General features: G+C 35.9%; 1 protein-coding gene across 1 annotated transcript in view; it reads left to right on the forward strand.

Moving 5' to 3' along the window:
- LOC123684900 (protein Wnt-7b) overlaps window positions 1-14487 on the forward strand; it is a 117746-nt gene extending 103259 nt beyond the window's left edge. Inside the window, exons 4-6 of the mRNA XM_045624406.1 lie at window positions 5541-5812; window positions 11699-12059; window positions 14040-14487. Coding sequence (XP_045480362.1) covers window positions 5541-5812; window positions 11699-12059; window positions 14040-14191 — 785 coding nt within the window. The 3' untranslated portion in view covers window positions 14192-14487. The remainder of the gene's footprint in view (window positions 1-5540; window positions 5813-11698; window positions 12060-14039) is intronic.
- The last annotated feature ends 607 nt before the right edge of the window (window positions 14488-15094 follow it).

Genomic DNA, 15094 nt, shown 5'->3' on the forward strand with positions numbered 1-15094 from the left:
CGCTCACATTTGACACCAAATGCCATATCACTTCTTTTTCTCGTTAATATTAAGTTGAAAAAAATGCTTTTCGAAATTTCAGAACGAAAAGTTTGGTTCGAGATGTTGAAGGTACTACAAGATGACGCTATATTTACTGTTGTTTGAAAAATGAATAAAAACGAGTTGCGGATATTGATAAAACACACTTTCTTGATGAGGAAAATAATTTGCTTTTAAAACAATGGATTAATAAGTGTTATTCAGGGCTGTCGCTAGCCAAACTATCGCTCTAGGCAGAGGCCAGATTTGCCGCCCTAAAAGAAGCTTACTCTGCAGAATGCAAAAAATTAATATTGGGTAATCGGGGTCGGGATTTACTGAGCGATGAAAAAATTGAAGGCATCTCTTCTGAAATTTTATCGAATCAGTGAATATAATCGTTTCTATTGAGTCTATTCCATCTGATGTCCGACACTTCAATGGACTAGTTTTCATTTTTTTGTTGAGGATTAATTCTAAAAATTTAAGTGAAATGAAACAAAAATGTGGAAGAAAAAGTTATGGGACTTTGAAGTTGCGCTTGGAAGAATAATTTCATAGTACGTGTAAGTGGCGTGACGTCACACACTAGACGACTGGTATTCGCAGAGTGCTCACGAATTCATTGGTGTACAATCATTTGTGCCGTTCGTGTCGTGTTTTGTTCGTTACACGATGGCTGAAATAACTTACTATATACATACATATAAATTACTTTTTTCCCTTTTTACATTTTACTCCTCACATAAATAAATCACTGCGAATATATCTATTTTAGGCAAATTGTTACTTTGTCCTTTCATGAAGCCTTCTTCCATTATGGTGACATAAAAACAAAACTCGAGTTAAAACTACACTGTACAACTACAAACGGCGCGAGAGCCTTGGCGCGGCTAAGTATTTAAATGTAATTTATGGCAAGTGCCGTGACGTCACAGACCAAAGACGTTCCGCGCTAAAATACGTAAATTAAAATGATCTATTTCTCAGTCATTTATTGATGGCTTTTCAAAATTTTTCACTGATTTATCAGTTTTGCTCTATATTTTAATTCTATCATGTCAAATATAGTATTATCAACATCACTAAACTAGTCCATTGTAGGTATTTCCAGTGCATAAAAAATGAATGAATAATTTAAAATTATGGGGCTTATCTTCTTTAACCTATTCGAAGTACTCAAATTCAAAGGCAATTCGAAAAATTCAGAATATGAGAGCACTCACTTTTCCTACAATGAATGTGGTATGAAATAATTTTCTTATTCGTCCTAAGAAGGATAAGTTGGAAATGATGAAATGAAATCGTTTCTCGTATATTTTGCATTCCATTCATAGAAATCAACATTCGGATCGGATAATTGAAAAGAAAAACAATCCCCAAGTGGCAATACAATTCGGGAACGTTTAGCAAAGCGAACGCCAACAAGCCTGATGGTGCATATGTTTTTTCCGGGATGGTATACCATTTCAGTAGCAATGGACCAGTGGATCATGGAACATTCTTTGCTCGCATTTTTTTATTTGACCGTAATATACCTACCCTCTTTTTCTTTGAGAATTTGAATTCAAAATGGGGTCGTTCTAACCCTCAATATAGTCAAAAATGCATTGAAAATCCACAGTTCTGTACCTTATGTGGCGAGGGGACACATCAATATATCTAATGAGCCTAAAACTCTGAGTTCTGGATTAGTAAAACGATGCGATATAGCGAGCTCATTGATATCCTGTCATCAAATGTCAATTCCAATGAAATGCCAGTACCGTCAACATCCATCGACACGTCAATAATTCACTAGAAAAATAATAACAGAAAAATAAATAATTCTATTCGACACAACTTTTTCTACATTGGAGAATGTAATTCAGAGAACTTGTTAGCAATAAATCAAATCTGCAGTACGTTCGCTAATGTGAAACAAGATACCTGATTACACGATATCACCATCATTTGGTTTCACAAGCCATAAATAAATTTATGGAATGGATAATTCATATTTCATCGAATGATTAACACGATATTGTATCTTGGAATACATCTTGGGATAATTCATGGTGATGTTGTATCAGTTTGTTCAACTCTCACCATATTCGAATTAACTGTTAGGTAAATATTTGTGATTGGATTTCACACTCACTGTTCTTCGAAATTTATAGATACCTATAATTTAGCACTCTTCTTTTGTTTAGAAATTTATAGATATAATTCAGCGTCAAGAAAAATTTTTTGGCTGAATTTATGAAGGAATGTTATCATAGAATTCAAGAGCATTGTATCTAGTAACATCATACCTTTGAACATAATATAAATATACTAACTGACAAAAAAACTGCAACGCCTAGAAGGAGCTGTTTAAATTTTAAATTTTTTTCTGTAAAATATAGATAGGAGTAAATGATTGAATTTGTAGAAACAAATCGTGAAGGTTTTTTCTTGTGAACAATTTTAGTTAATCGAATATTGTAGTAATTTCTTGCAAGTTTTTTTAATTTCACAACAAACCAGCTGTTCGAGGAAATCCAAAGTCCATGTTTAGTTGTTGTTTAAATGCCTACAGCACGTGTACGCAGAATTCATCGCCAGCTAAGTGAATTTGAAAGAGTTCGAATTATTGGTCTATGGGAGGCGGGGTTGTCATTTCGAGAAATCGCTAGTCATATGAACAGATATCCAACTGCCTTCATGAGATGTTGTCAAGCGTGGTTTGATCATGCCCAAAATCGAAGAAGAGTAGGCACCGGACGTCGAAGAGCCACAAATGAAGTAATGAAGTTCAAGTTCGACGTCTGAGACTTATGGCCATTAGAGACAAATTTGTAACAACTCGATCTTTGGCTGATGAGGAGAACAAGGCCATCCTGTGACTGTCCGAACGGTTTACCGTCGGCTGAGGTATTTTGGACTATAGCATTATCGACCCCATCTTGTGTTACCTCTGACGGTTGAGCATCGCCGGCAACGATTACAGTGGTGCAGAGAACGTCAACATTGGAATGAGGAATGGCATCAGGTCGTCTTTTCTGATGAATCTCGATTCTCCTTGGGTGCACACGATGGCGGACGAAGGGTTAGACGACGTCGGGATAAAGACGTGAACCTCAGTTTGATGTTGAACGTCATGTACACCGGACAGTAGGCGTTATGGTATGGGGTGCTATAGCACATGCAAGTAGACCACCTTTATTCTTTATTCGAGGTAACATGGAAGCGCTGCGTTACCTTCAAGAAATAGCGGAGCCATATGTTCTCCTTTACCTTATCCGGCTCTAGAATCCAATATTTCAGCATGATAATGCCCGACCTCATGTTGCCAGAGTTAGTTTAAACTTTTTCGAAGTGACCCATGTGAATCTTTTGCCATGGCCGCCCAGATCCCCCGATCTTACGCCCATAGAGCATGTTTGGGACATCATGGTTAGATGGCTTGGAAATTTACCACAGCCCTCACGGACTTTGGCGGCTCTGAGACATGAAGTACAGGTAGCTTGGGATAGTACCCCTCAAGAAGAAATATTATTGTATCAAAGTCGAGACGTGTTGGGAAGTGTATAGATAATAGCGGTGGACAAACACATTAATCATAAATTTATTGAAAAAATTGTAAACTTGTTTCTCCATATTTCAATCATGTACTCCTTGCTATACTATCTATATTTTACTCAAAAAAAATTGAAATTTAAACAGCTCCTTCTGGATGTTGCAGTTTCTTTGTCAGTCAGTATTCATTTTAATTTCCGAGAAAAGCTCTAGAATACAGACAGAAAGATTCCCTTCATTATAATTTTTGATTCCTGACATTTCACAACGTAAACTCTAGGAGTGACTAATAATAAGAGTCAAAGTTCCAAACAAAGTAGAGGTATGGAATTTTTTCCTAGAGCTCATTATTATTTTCTGTCTGATCGATTCCACTTTGAGATCGACTTTTTCATTGAATTCTATGAATCTGGGAACGATGGAAGTTTGTAGTGATGATTCAATATTAATTTTAGCGTTCTTCATTTGATTCTGCAAATGAAAGGACGACGCAATAGGTAGGTTTTATTGTCGATATGAATTCACAATACCTACTCAATTATATTCTTACGTTATTAACGAAATTAATGAATGGGTGGGAACACTAGCATTACTGTTCGAAAGGCACACCATTAATAATATCATGTCATAATGAATATATTAGTTAATAACATCTGGCAGAAAAATAATGCGAACCTATGGAGATCAGACAAGTCTAATTTCAGTTATGGATGTATTGAATAAATCAAGCTTATTAATGAGTGCAATGTCTTAAAGAAATTATTTGTCGTTAGATATTGGAGAGCGGAATTAAAATATGATATTCTATTCATACAAATCGACCTCTGAATCAGGACTTCTAATTATTTATTAATTTTATGAAGATATGAACTACAAACAAGCTCCTCAAGACATGTACAGGGTGGGCAAATTTCGATGTTTTAGCACTTCAACTTTTAAACCAGAGGAGATAGACAAAATCTGATACCCTTTTCTCGGTCTCTTTTTCTGAGAAACCAACAGGAGTAGTATTCATTTTTGGCCGCCTTCTTTTCTTTTCGAATTATAAGCGAGAATTGGAAAAATTGCGATATCGAAAAACATTTATATCTCCGCTTATACTAATGATAGAGCTCTGAAATTAAAACATCTTACAGGCACTTTTTCACGTAGAATCCAGTGGCGTACTTGTCTTTTCAAAAGGGTTTTTAATTACGAAGCTATGACCCAAAGTTATGTTTTTTCAGATAGGAACACTAGATTTATGTGCCATTTTTTGAAAGCTTGATTTTTCCTGATTTCAAAAATATATAACGGAACTGTACTGTCAACAATAGGACTTTTTGAAGGATGAAATCGCCCTGAAGCGGCTAGTTTTGGCCAATAGGAGAGGAATTGGGGTTCTATTGGGACAACGTCAGGCCTCATACATCGATAGTGACTCGCCATAAGCTCCAGGATTTTGGTTGGGAGATTCTTATACATTCTCCTTAGAGTCCGAACCGGGCACCAAGTATTCGCTTCAACAAAGTTTCATGAAAATCGTCTGTCTCCATTTTTAACCAATAGAGACGAGGGCTTCTATGAGATAAACATAATGATATTAGTTATCTTCAAAATGACAATGAAATCATGGGGTTGAGTTGAATATCTTGCTTGTCTTTGCCATTGATGTCAAGATTGCCAGGCACATTATAATCCTGCTTCTCTGAATAAAAATATTATTTATTTATTTTATTTATTTATTTTAAATCCCACTTGCCATTTACACCAACTGGTTTGACTGTCCAAAACCAGAGTTCTGACGTTTGTTTATAATTCAACGCCAATGTTTAAATCAGCATGCATCGTCCAGTTCCGAACTAGTCTGGACTTCTACTAAATCGAACCTAATACATTTTCGATAAAAAAAATCATTAGGGTCAATGAATACAAGAGATCTGTAAAATTAACACTACAGAATATGTGATCGATATTGATAACATGTTTTTTAATTCTAGGTTCTAGAGAAGCTGCATTTACGTACGCCATATCCAGTGCTGGGGTGGCTTACGCTGTAACAGCGGCATGTGCACGTGGAAACATCACCGCTTGCGGCTGTGCACCAGGTCCCAAGCCGAGAGAACCAACCCCATCTGGATGGAAATGGGGTGGATGTAGTGTAGACATAAATTTCGGAATGAAATTTGCAAGGAAATTCATGGATGCCAGGGAGCTCGAAGGTGATGAGAGGAGCTTGATGAATCTCCATAATAATAAGGCAGGAAGAAAGGTTAGTGCTGCCAATACATTAACAGTTGCTTGAAACACTGTTCGTAAACTTACATTACAGTGCCACCTCTGTAGATTAGTTTTTTTGTACCTTGAGTGCTGAATGTTCTACACCCATAAAGTAACTTAGAAAAACGTACAAAACTTCAGGTTATGGCCAGATGAAAAAGTGATGTTAAATTAAACATGGAAAGTTATTAATAGTTGAACTTCAGACCTTTACTAACCACAATTATAAATGGTAAAATCACAATTATTTCAGGTAGCATCTCATAAATTCGATACACTCCATGTTTTATTCACTATTCCAACATCGGAATTTTGCTTGACGGAATCTGAATGCAGCTTCTGATTTATAGAAAATTCTATAAACGTTAATATTATAGAAATATTATCTCTGATGATGTTGCAATTTTGCACGGAAATGTAAGTTTAGTTTTAACACACGAAATATCAACTCCGTCGGTTCATTGGTCACGTAAATATTGAGAGATTTAGTGGTCACGGAAATATTAGGTAATTTTTTATCGATATTCTACTTGAATTTTTTATAGTTCTAGTAAAACTCGATGAACTTGAAATTTTGCAAGGAGCTTCAACCTGTGATTTCCAATAAACACGCAAAATCTCAACCGGTTGAGTGGTCACGAAAATAGTGGCTAATTTTTTGTCGATATTCATCTTGAATTTTTTATGGTTCTGGTTATGCGAGAAACATGGAGCTTAAAACTGTCATATCACATAAAAATGCCAAATTTCATTGTGTACGAATGGGTTGTTTTCAAATAACCAAGAAAGGAAGTTTCGAAAGGCCATATTTACGGAACCCCTAATTGGATTTTGTCTATTAATGTAAATAACTGCGGCATTTGAGATCGAAACGTACCATGAAAATTCAAAATTTCTAAATATTTTAGTTGGAGAGGCGGTTCAAAATTCGAGAAGTGCATTCATTGTGATGATGCTATAGAGCGCTTAATGAAGAGATGGTTAAAAATGCGAAAAGCTTCACGAACCTAAAGAACTACCAAGATCGATGTCTCCGATCGATGAAATATGCTTATCGTTCTGATATTTAGTTATTTGCTGAACTACTTATTTGAGGCACGACTGAAATTGACTCATATTGCCAAACATTCAGTCTCGTCACAAAAATCACACTCTTACTCATAATCGAACAATATAGTATGGGCTGGATAAATAACGGGTGTTTTTTTATAATAGCTGCATGAGAAGTTTCGATGGCAGTTGTCTATGGTTGACATTTCTATTCGGTAAGGTCCGGCAATTCATCTTGAATCGTTTTTCATCAGAACAACGCTTTCAACTTATGGAAATTTACTTTGAAAAACTTAATATATTCGCGAAGTTCATAGTGCACTTTACGGCCGACATGCCTAGTGAGCAAGCAACGTGTAGTCTTTGATCGTTTTTGCAACTGAGTTCACTCTTCTTAATTCAAAACCACCAACAAGTCAAAGAAATGGGACTACCGAAAAGATTATTGCTGCTGTACCGCGAAGTGTTGAAGAAGACGCTGAAATGTCGATATGTCACCGTTCTCAACTTGTTGGCCTTTGTCCTTCGACTACGTGGAAAATACAGCTTGTGCAAAAATTATAGCCGAATGACCGTTTTTGCCGATTCGGCTTATTTGAAACTGGCCCAAGAAAAGCATTTTTACCGAAGAATTTTGTATTCATAGATAAAGTTCATTTCTGGTTGAATGGCTCTGTCAGTAAGCAAAATTGTCAAATATGGAGCAAAGAAAATCTTCAACCCGCCATTTCATCCATTGAAATAACTGCTTGGTGCAGTTTACACACTGGCGGCATCATCGATACTTACTTCTTTCGAAAAAAGAAAGGAACTGCGGTAAAGGTGATTGTCGAGCACTATCGAGCCATGCTTACGGTTTAATTGTTCCCAAAAATAAATCAGCTGAACATTTACTACATTTGGTTCCAACAAGACGGTGCAACTTGCCATGCTTACCCCGATCAAATTATAGCAAAATGAAATTGGGTACAGCTTCATTTCCTGTTAACTGACCCCCTCATTCATGTGAATTAATGCTCTGGATTACTATGCTTAGTCATTGGTGTATGCTGCCAAATCAGCAACTCTGGAAGTATTGGAAGTCAATATTGAAGCCATCATTGATGTCCAGATTTATTGGAAAAAGTAGTGAAAATTTGGACTGATCGAATGGACTATATAACTCGCAGTCACGGCAGACATATGCCAAAAATCTTATTTGAAAAATTAATCGTAATAATTAAAATTAATTCCAACAATATTTCTGTCTTGTATTATTATTTAAAGTTCTCAAGCTCTCGAAAAGACAGCCCTTACATTTCAGTTCAATTCCATTCCAATCTCCTATAGCACCATTCGAATCTCCTCATATTCCTAATGAAAAAATCTCAATATGATAGTTAGGAACAAGACAATGTTCGAGACAACCAGAGGTGCTTCACCTATTCTAGCGTGACTTTTGCGGATCCACTCTCCGGCATACCTGTAGACAAAATTAGCAAAGCGTCCGAAAGGCATAATTTGAAGATTTCGCATCCTACTATTAGAGCCTATTAAAGCGCAATACCACAACCGACTGCCGTCGATTCGCTTCAGAGGAATCTAGCGTTTACAGTCTCTAGAAGTGACGAGCACTCCACCAAATTACATATCTCAGGTGGCTGTTCCTTTGAATTACGACCCATTATTTCCACTTAACGATGAAGTTATTCGCTCCAGGCTGGAACTTGACTGTATCAGCATTTTCCTGAGTAATATATGCTAATCTTGTTTTTGTGGCGTGAACATGAGTCTTTCTTACGAATTTTCGTTGAATTGATTCGATCAGCTGTTAAACTTCCTATGGAATGATACAAAAATTCGGGATTTTTATTAGGTGTGCAACTTTGCTTCCGCCGTTTTGCAAAAGATGGGTAGTAGTAGTCGGAATAAATAGATCGTATATGTCCTACAATAAGCTAAGTTATTTGTAAACATAACGCTATCGAAATATTAGCCGATTTGTGTCTGCATCTTAAAGTTATTCTCGATTAGTAAACATTTCAGCTTACGGGCCAAATTCTCGTCATTCGCGGAAGGTTTCAATTTTCTGCTTGAATATGAAGAAATCTACGGCTGGGGCTCATTGAATGCTCCAAAATACCTAGGGTGAGTCCGCTATTAGTGAAAAAACGTGTCGAGTGATGTTTCAACTCTTCAAGAACGGTGATTTTGGCGTCGAAGACCAGCATCACGGTGAAAGAGAGAAGGTTTTCGATGATGCAGAATTGGAGGCATTACTTGATCAAGAGTCTTGTCGAACGCAACAAGAATTGACAGGATCATTGGGAGTGACGCAACAAGCCATTTCAAAACGCCTGAAAGACATAGGCATGATTCAGATACAAGAAAATGGGTGGGGTACCAGTTGAAGCCGAGAGATTTTGAATGGCGTTTGTTTGCTTTTGAACAGCTGCTTGCAAGGCAAAGACGTAAGGGATTTCTGCATCGCATTGGGACTGGAGACGAAAAATGGGTTCATTACGTCAATACCAAGCGCATAATATCAAGGAGATACCCCGGCCATGCTTCCACGTCGACGGTCAAACCGAATATTCACAGTTCCAAGGTCATGCTCAGTATTTGGTGGGACCAGCACGGCGTGGTGTATTATGAGTTGTTAAAACCGACTGAAACAATCACAGGTTATCGTTATCGAATGCAATTAATGCGTTTCATTCTTGCATTGAAAGACAATACAGCATGACAATGCTCGACCCCATGTTGCGAAAGTGGTCAATCATATATGGAAACGTTGAAATGGGAAGTCCTATCCCACCCGCCGTATTCTCCAGACGTTTCTCCCTCGGACTATCTCTTGTTTCGATCAATGACACACGGCCTGGCTGACCAGTACTTCCGATCTTATGAAGAAGTGAAAAATTGTATCTACTCATGGATCGCCTCAAAAAATGACCAGTTTTTTCAACACGGGATTCGTACGCAGCCCAAAAGATGGGAGGAAGTAGTGGCCAGCGATGGACATTACTTTGAAATGTATAACCAGTTTTTTACAATAAAGCCTCGAATTCCGGAAAAAAACGGCGGAAGCGAAGTTGCACGCCTATGTACTGGTACCTCATATTCGGTACTGTTCTCTGTTACATATTCACATTATACATTATCTGAAATTGAATCGATAACTTCTGAAATACAATTCTCCTTTTCTGAAACTATTTGCTGTTTCTGAATTTCAATTTACTATTCTGAATTATAACTTTGTTTTTCAATTTCCTTATCTAAATTTCAATTTCGTTTTTCAGGAATTTTTTTTCTGAATTACACTTTCCTATTCTGAAAAACATGTTCCATGTTTCCTTTTTCTGAAATTGAATTTTGATTTTCTGAACTACAATTGGAAAAGGTGTATATCGGGTGTCCCAAGGTGAGTGGCCTATTAGATTATTATGGAAACTATTGATGGTGAAGATTTCAAATTTTGTGGATAGATATTTGGCCATGTAAGGTACATTTTAAAATAATTTCACATTTCCAGTGTTGCCAGATGTACGACAATTTGGCAACAACTTTGTTATTTCAAATGGGACATCCGGTATTTCTATTTTTTTTATGATACTCCATAAAATATTAAATCTATTCACTCTTACTTTTCCATCCCTATCTTTAATGGTTTTTGAGTTATTAATTATTTTTCGAAATTTTAGATCAAATTGCCGTATTACGAAAATGACTCTAGTTCGCTCAATATTTGAGATTTGAGTCAGAAATTTTGCAAGTTGTTAGATATTGATCTGATCTGTGTCACTGCTTTTGAATTATGGTTGTCAATAATACAGGACGGACCAAAAAAAACCATCATTTGCCAAGTTACAAAATTGTAAAAAAGTCTATTTTTTCAAATTAGACACCTAGTATATTTTTCATTTTTTGGAATCAGTACAACACACTCTACAATTTTCCTATTCACGTCCCTATACCTATCTCAACTGGATTCCGAGTTATAGGTATGCGTTTATTAGATTTCACATTGATTCAATAAGCATTAATTTCTTTTGTATTGTTATTTTCTCGATGTCGTTCATAGATCGATATATTCAATCCATAAATGTCAAAATAAACAATTATTGCCTAACAGGTGTTTTGTTCCGAGATTTTTCTATAAATAATGGCTCAAGAAAGATATACGCCATATAACTCGGAATCTAGTTGAGATATGTATAGGGACAAGAAAAGGAAAATTGTAGAGTGTGTTGTACTGATTCCAAAAATTTAAAAATATACTAGGTGTCTAATTTGAAAAAATAGACTTTTTTACAATTTTGTAACTTGGCAAATGATGATTTTTTTTGGTCCGTCCTGTATTATTGACAACCATAATTCAAAAGCAGTGACACAGATCAGATCAATATCTAACAACTTGCAAAATTTCTGACTTAAATCTCAAATATTGAGCGAACTAGAGTCATTTTCGTAATACGGCAATTTGATCTAAAATTTCGAAAAATAATTAATAACTCAAAAACCGTTAAAGATAGGGATGGAAAAGTAAGAGTGAATAGATTTAATATTTTATGGAGTATCATAAAAAAAATAGAAATACCGGATGTCCCATTTAAAATAACAAAGTTGTTGCCAAATTGTCGTACATCTGGCAACACTGGAAATGTGAAATTATTTTAAAAATGTACCTTACATGGCCAAATATCTATCCACAAAATTTGAAATCTTTACCATCTATAGTTTCCATAATAATCTAATAGGCCACTCACCTTGGAACACCCGATATATTATTATTTCGGATTACTGAAATCACGGAAACATTGATATTATCTCCTAATTTTTTTTTCAGGCAGTGAAGCAGAACCTAATAACAGACTGCAAGTGTCATGGGGTGTCAGGAAGTTGCACGATGAAAACCTGCTGGAAGACCCTACCCTCATTCAGGGAGATAGGCGATCACTTGATGAAGAAGTATTACAGAGCGAGGCCAGTAGCATCAGCAATCTCTAGTACGAGTCAGCGAGGGATCGAAAGAGCTAGGACGAAACGAAAAATTCACTTGGTACTTAAGAAGGGGAAAACTCCGATCAAGAAGCTCCCTAAAAAGTCGGATTTGGTATTTCTGCAGATGTCGCCAAATTATTGCGAGAGGGACTTGGCTTCTGGATCGCTGGGGACAGTTGGTAGATCTTGCAATAGGACTTCAAGAGGTTAGTTCTCCTGTTCTCCATAATAGTATAATTTTTGTTTTACTTCAACCAAATTTTTATGCATATTTGAAGGATTTTTGTTGCACCCTGTGTCGTCCCCATCAACCCTCTAAATTTTTTGAATAAGGAAAGTGGGTCATGTGGTACTTTTTTGACAATCTTCTTTACAGGCGTGCAGAAATATCCAAGAAAAATTTTTTTTTTGAAAAATTAGTTAGTTATCATGTAATGATGGTGATTAATACAAGAGCATTAACCGGGAGACCAAACGAGCTGAAGGCGAGTTTCTTATGATTTCTGCGAGTGTATTAATAACCATTAGGTACATTAGAGTTTTATACGCTATTTTTGCTATACAAGATAAATAATGAAGTACTATAAATATTATTTGTATATTTCTCTACCTCATAAACCTTAGATTTTCACATATCGCCAAAATTCTTGGATCCCCCTTGTGAATTATGAAACGAATAATTATCATGGAGTGTTTTTTGTACATTTAATGTTTATTTCTTTCATATTTGCTAGACAAACAGAAATGTATACAATAGTATAACAGGACAAGTGAAAAGTCCTCGGTCTACCATAGTAAAACACTTTCTTCTGGCAAAATTCGATTTTATTGTTCAACATGGTTGCCTTCGAGGGCGATACAGCGATCGATTATAGCGATCCTCCAATTTTTCGATACCATTTTTGTAGTACTATTTGTCTTTCGCTTCAAAATAGGCCTCACTTTCGGCGACTACTTTTTCATTTTTTTTTTGGAGTTTATGATTTTTATATTACTCCCCCACGAACAAGTATATACTTTTGTGGGTTGTAATTTGTTTATTGATGCGTACCTTACAAATTGATCGTATTTCAGAAACTGTTTTTTGTTGTGTTTTTTCTGCTTCAATAAACTTATTTATTATTATTATTATTTATTATTGGCGCTAAATATTTTCCAGCTAGCATTCTTTTGAGATTTGAGAACAGGAAAAGTCGCTTGGGGTCAGATCTGGCGAATACGGTGGCTGCAGAAGCAATTCGAAGCCCAATTCATGCAATTCTGCCTTTGTTTTCATTGATTTGCGACACGGCGCATTGTCTTGATGAAATAGCATCTTTTTTTCTTCCAATGGGGCCGTTTTTCAACAATTTCATCCTTTAAACGATCCAATAATCCTATATAATAATCGATGTTGATGGTCTGGCCCTATTGGAGGTAATCAATGAATATTATACCTTGCTCATCCCAGAATAGGCCTCACTTTCGGCGATTACTTCTTCATTGGCGCTATATTTCTTTACAGCGAGCATTCTTTTGAGGTCTGAGAACAGGAAAAAAGTCTGTTTGTTCTCATTGTGCCAAGCCGAAAATGATATTTTATCGAAAATTTTACTTAAAAAGCTAACTTTTGGCGAAAAATGCCGAGTTAGTCTGATATAATTTTTCACAGCAGAAACAATCAGAGGTGGATGACGAAATTTGAAAAAATAAAAAAGTGGGAACTCTTCCATTTTCCTTAGCATACCTAATACCATAGGTACCTTGGGAAAATCTTTGGTTATGTTGGGTAGGCTGATCGGTCTTTAATTTTCGATCGAAAAGTGAATCAAAAAACACCAACATTTGTAGCTGTGGCACTCAGAACAATAACTAAGGTGTAGATTTTGATGATTATCATAAAACTGTCGGTATCTCGAAAACTGAGACATTTTAACTAAAATCAAATTCTGTAATTCTGGTCGGGCATGACCTGAGCTATCAGCATGCGCCGGGTTGACGTCGGTTTACGGGACAACCTGTATATGGTCTCAAGGGGCATTTTCATCATGATTTCATGTATTTTCTTCTGAAGAATATACACAAGTGAAATATATTCGTTTACGGAACAAGCTTCATAACTTTGTTATTGAATATATCCCCGCAACAAATATTCAATTCAAATATTTTATGAATATCTTTTTCTTATCGACTTATCAATGTTTCAGGGACCGACGGATGTGACCTCATGTGCTGCGGAAGAGGGTACAACACTCACCAATACACAAGAAGTTGGCAGTGTAGATGCAAATTTCACTGGTGTTGCTATGTGAACTGTGATACATGTAGTGAAAGGACGGAAGAGTACACCTGCAAATAACACGAATACATCATTTTTCGAACTAAACCAACAGACGGATTGTTATGATCAAGAACTATTTTTTTTAAGCTTCTTAACATTCCAGAGGTTTTCTTCATCTAGTTACCATGAAAGTTTTGTAATCGCCCATTTTGTAAATATTATTTAAGTAGTTAGGTATTTATAGATAAACACCACGATTTTGTAATTCATGTGAATAATTCCTTAAATTATATTATTTAATGACATCACGCTATCTATCAAGTAGTAGTAAGTTTTTGAGAATTTTTAATATGAATAAATCTCTTTAGATTTTATGTTCCTTCATTTTATGAGATATAAATTTTCAGGTTGATTGGTATTTCCATCTTATGATTTTTGAATACTTGTTTGAATTTTGGTTGATCCAGAGAACCTCTTAATCAAAAAGAGTCAAAAACCCAGAATTCATCAAAAAACAGTGTTTTGGATTGAAATTTTCTTTTTCAATAGGCGAGATTGAGCATAATGCTATTTTCACACCAATTCTATATTGAACAAAAATAAAAAATATGAGAGTGTTCGTGTCAGCCCACTAACTAGCAATCCCATACCAAACTAGGTGATTGATATTCAAGGTATTTAATATAAAAGTATGAAAAATATGAAATTAGAACCATTTTGATGTACAGGGTGTCCAAATTCGATGCTCAAAGCATCCTTGAACCATAAGACTTATACCCAGCTACAGAAATGTCCAATAATTTAATGCGGCCTTTAAAATTTCAATCCTCCTGTAGGTGGAGCCTATTGGCTACCTGCACCTTTTAATGGAGGATTTAAATTTTAATGCATCATTAAATTTTGATGAACGTTCCTGCAACTGGGGATATAAGAAAGTATATTATCTCGATTCGTTCTCGAGTTACAGAGCGTTTCTAAAAA

The sequence above is a fragment of the Harmonia axyridis genome, chromosome 1 (genome assembly GCF_914767665.1).
Source record: "Harmonia axyridis chromosome 1, icHarAxyr1.1, whole genome shotgun sequence".
Lineage (NCBI taxonomy): Eukaryota > Metazoa > Arthropoda > Insecta > Coleoptera > Coccinellidae > Harmonia > Harmonia axyridis.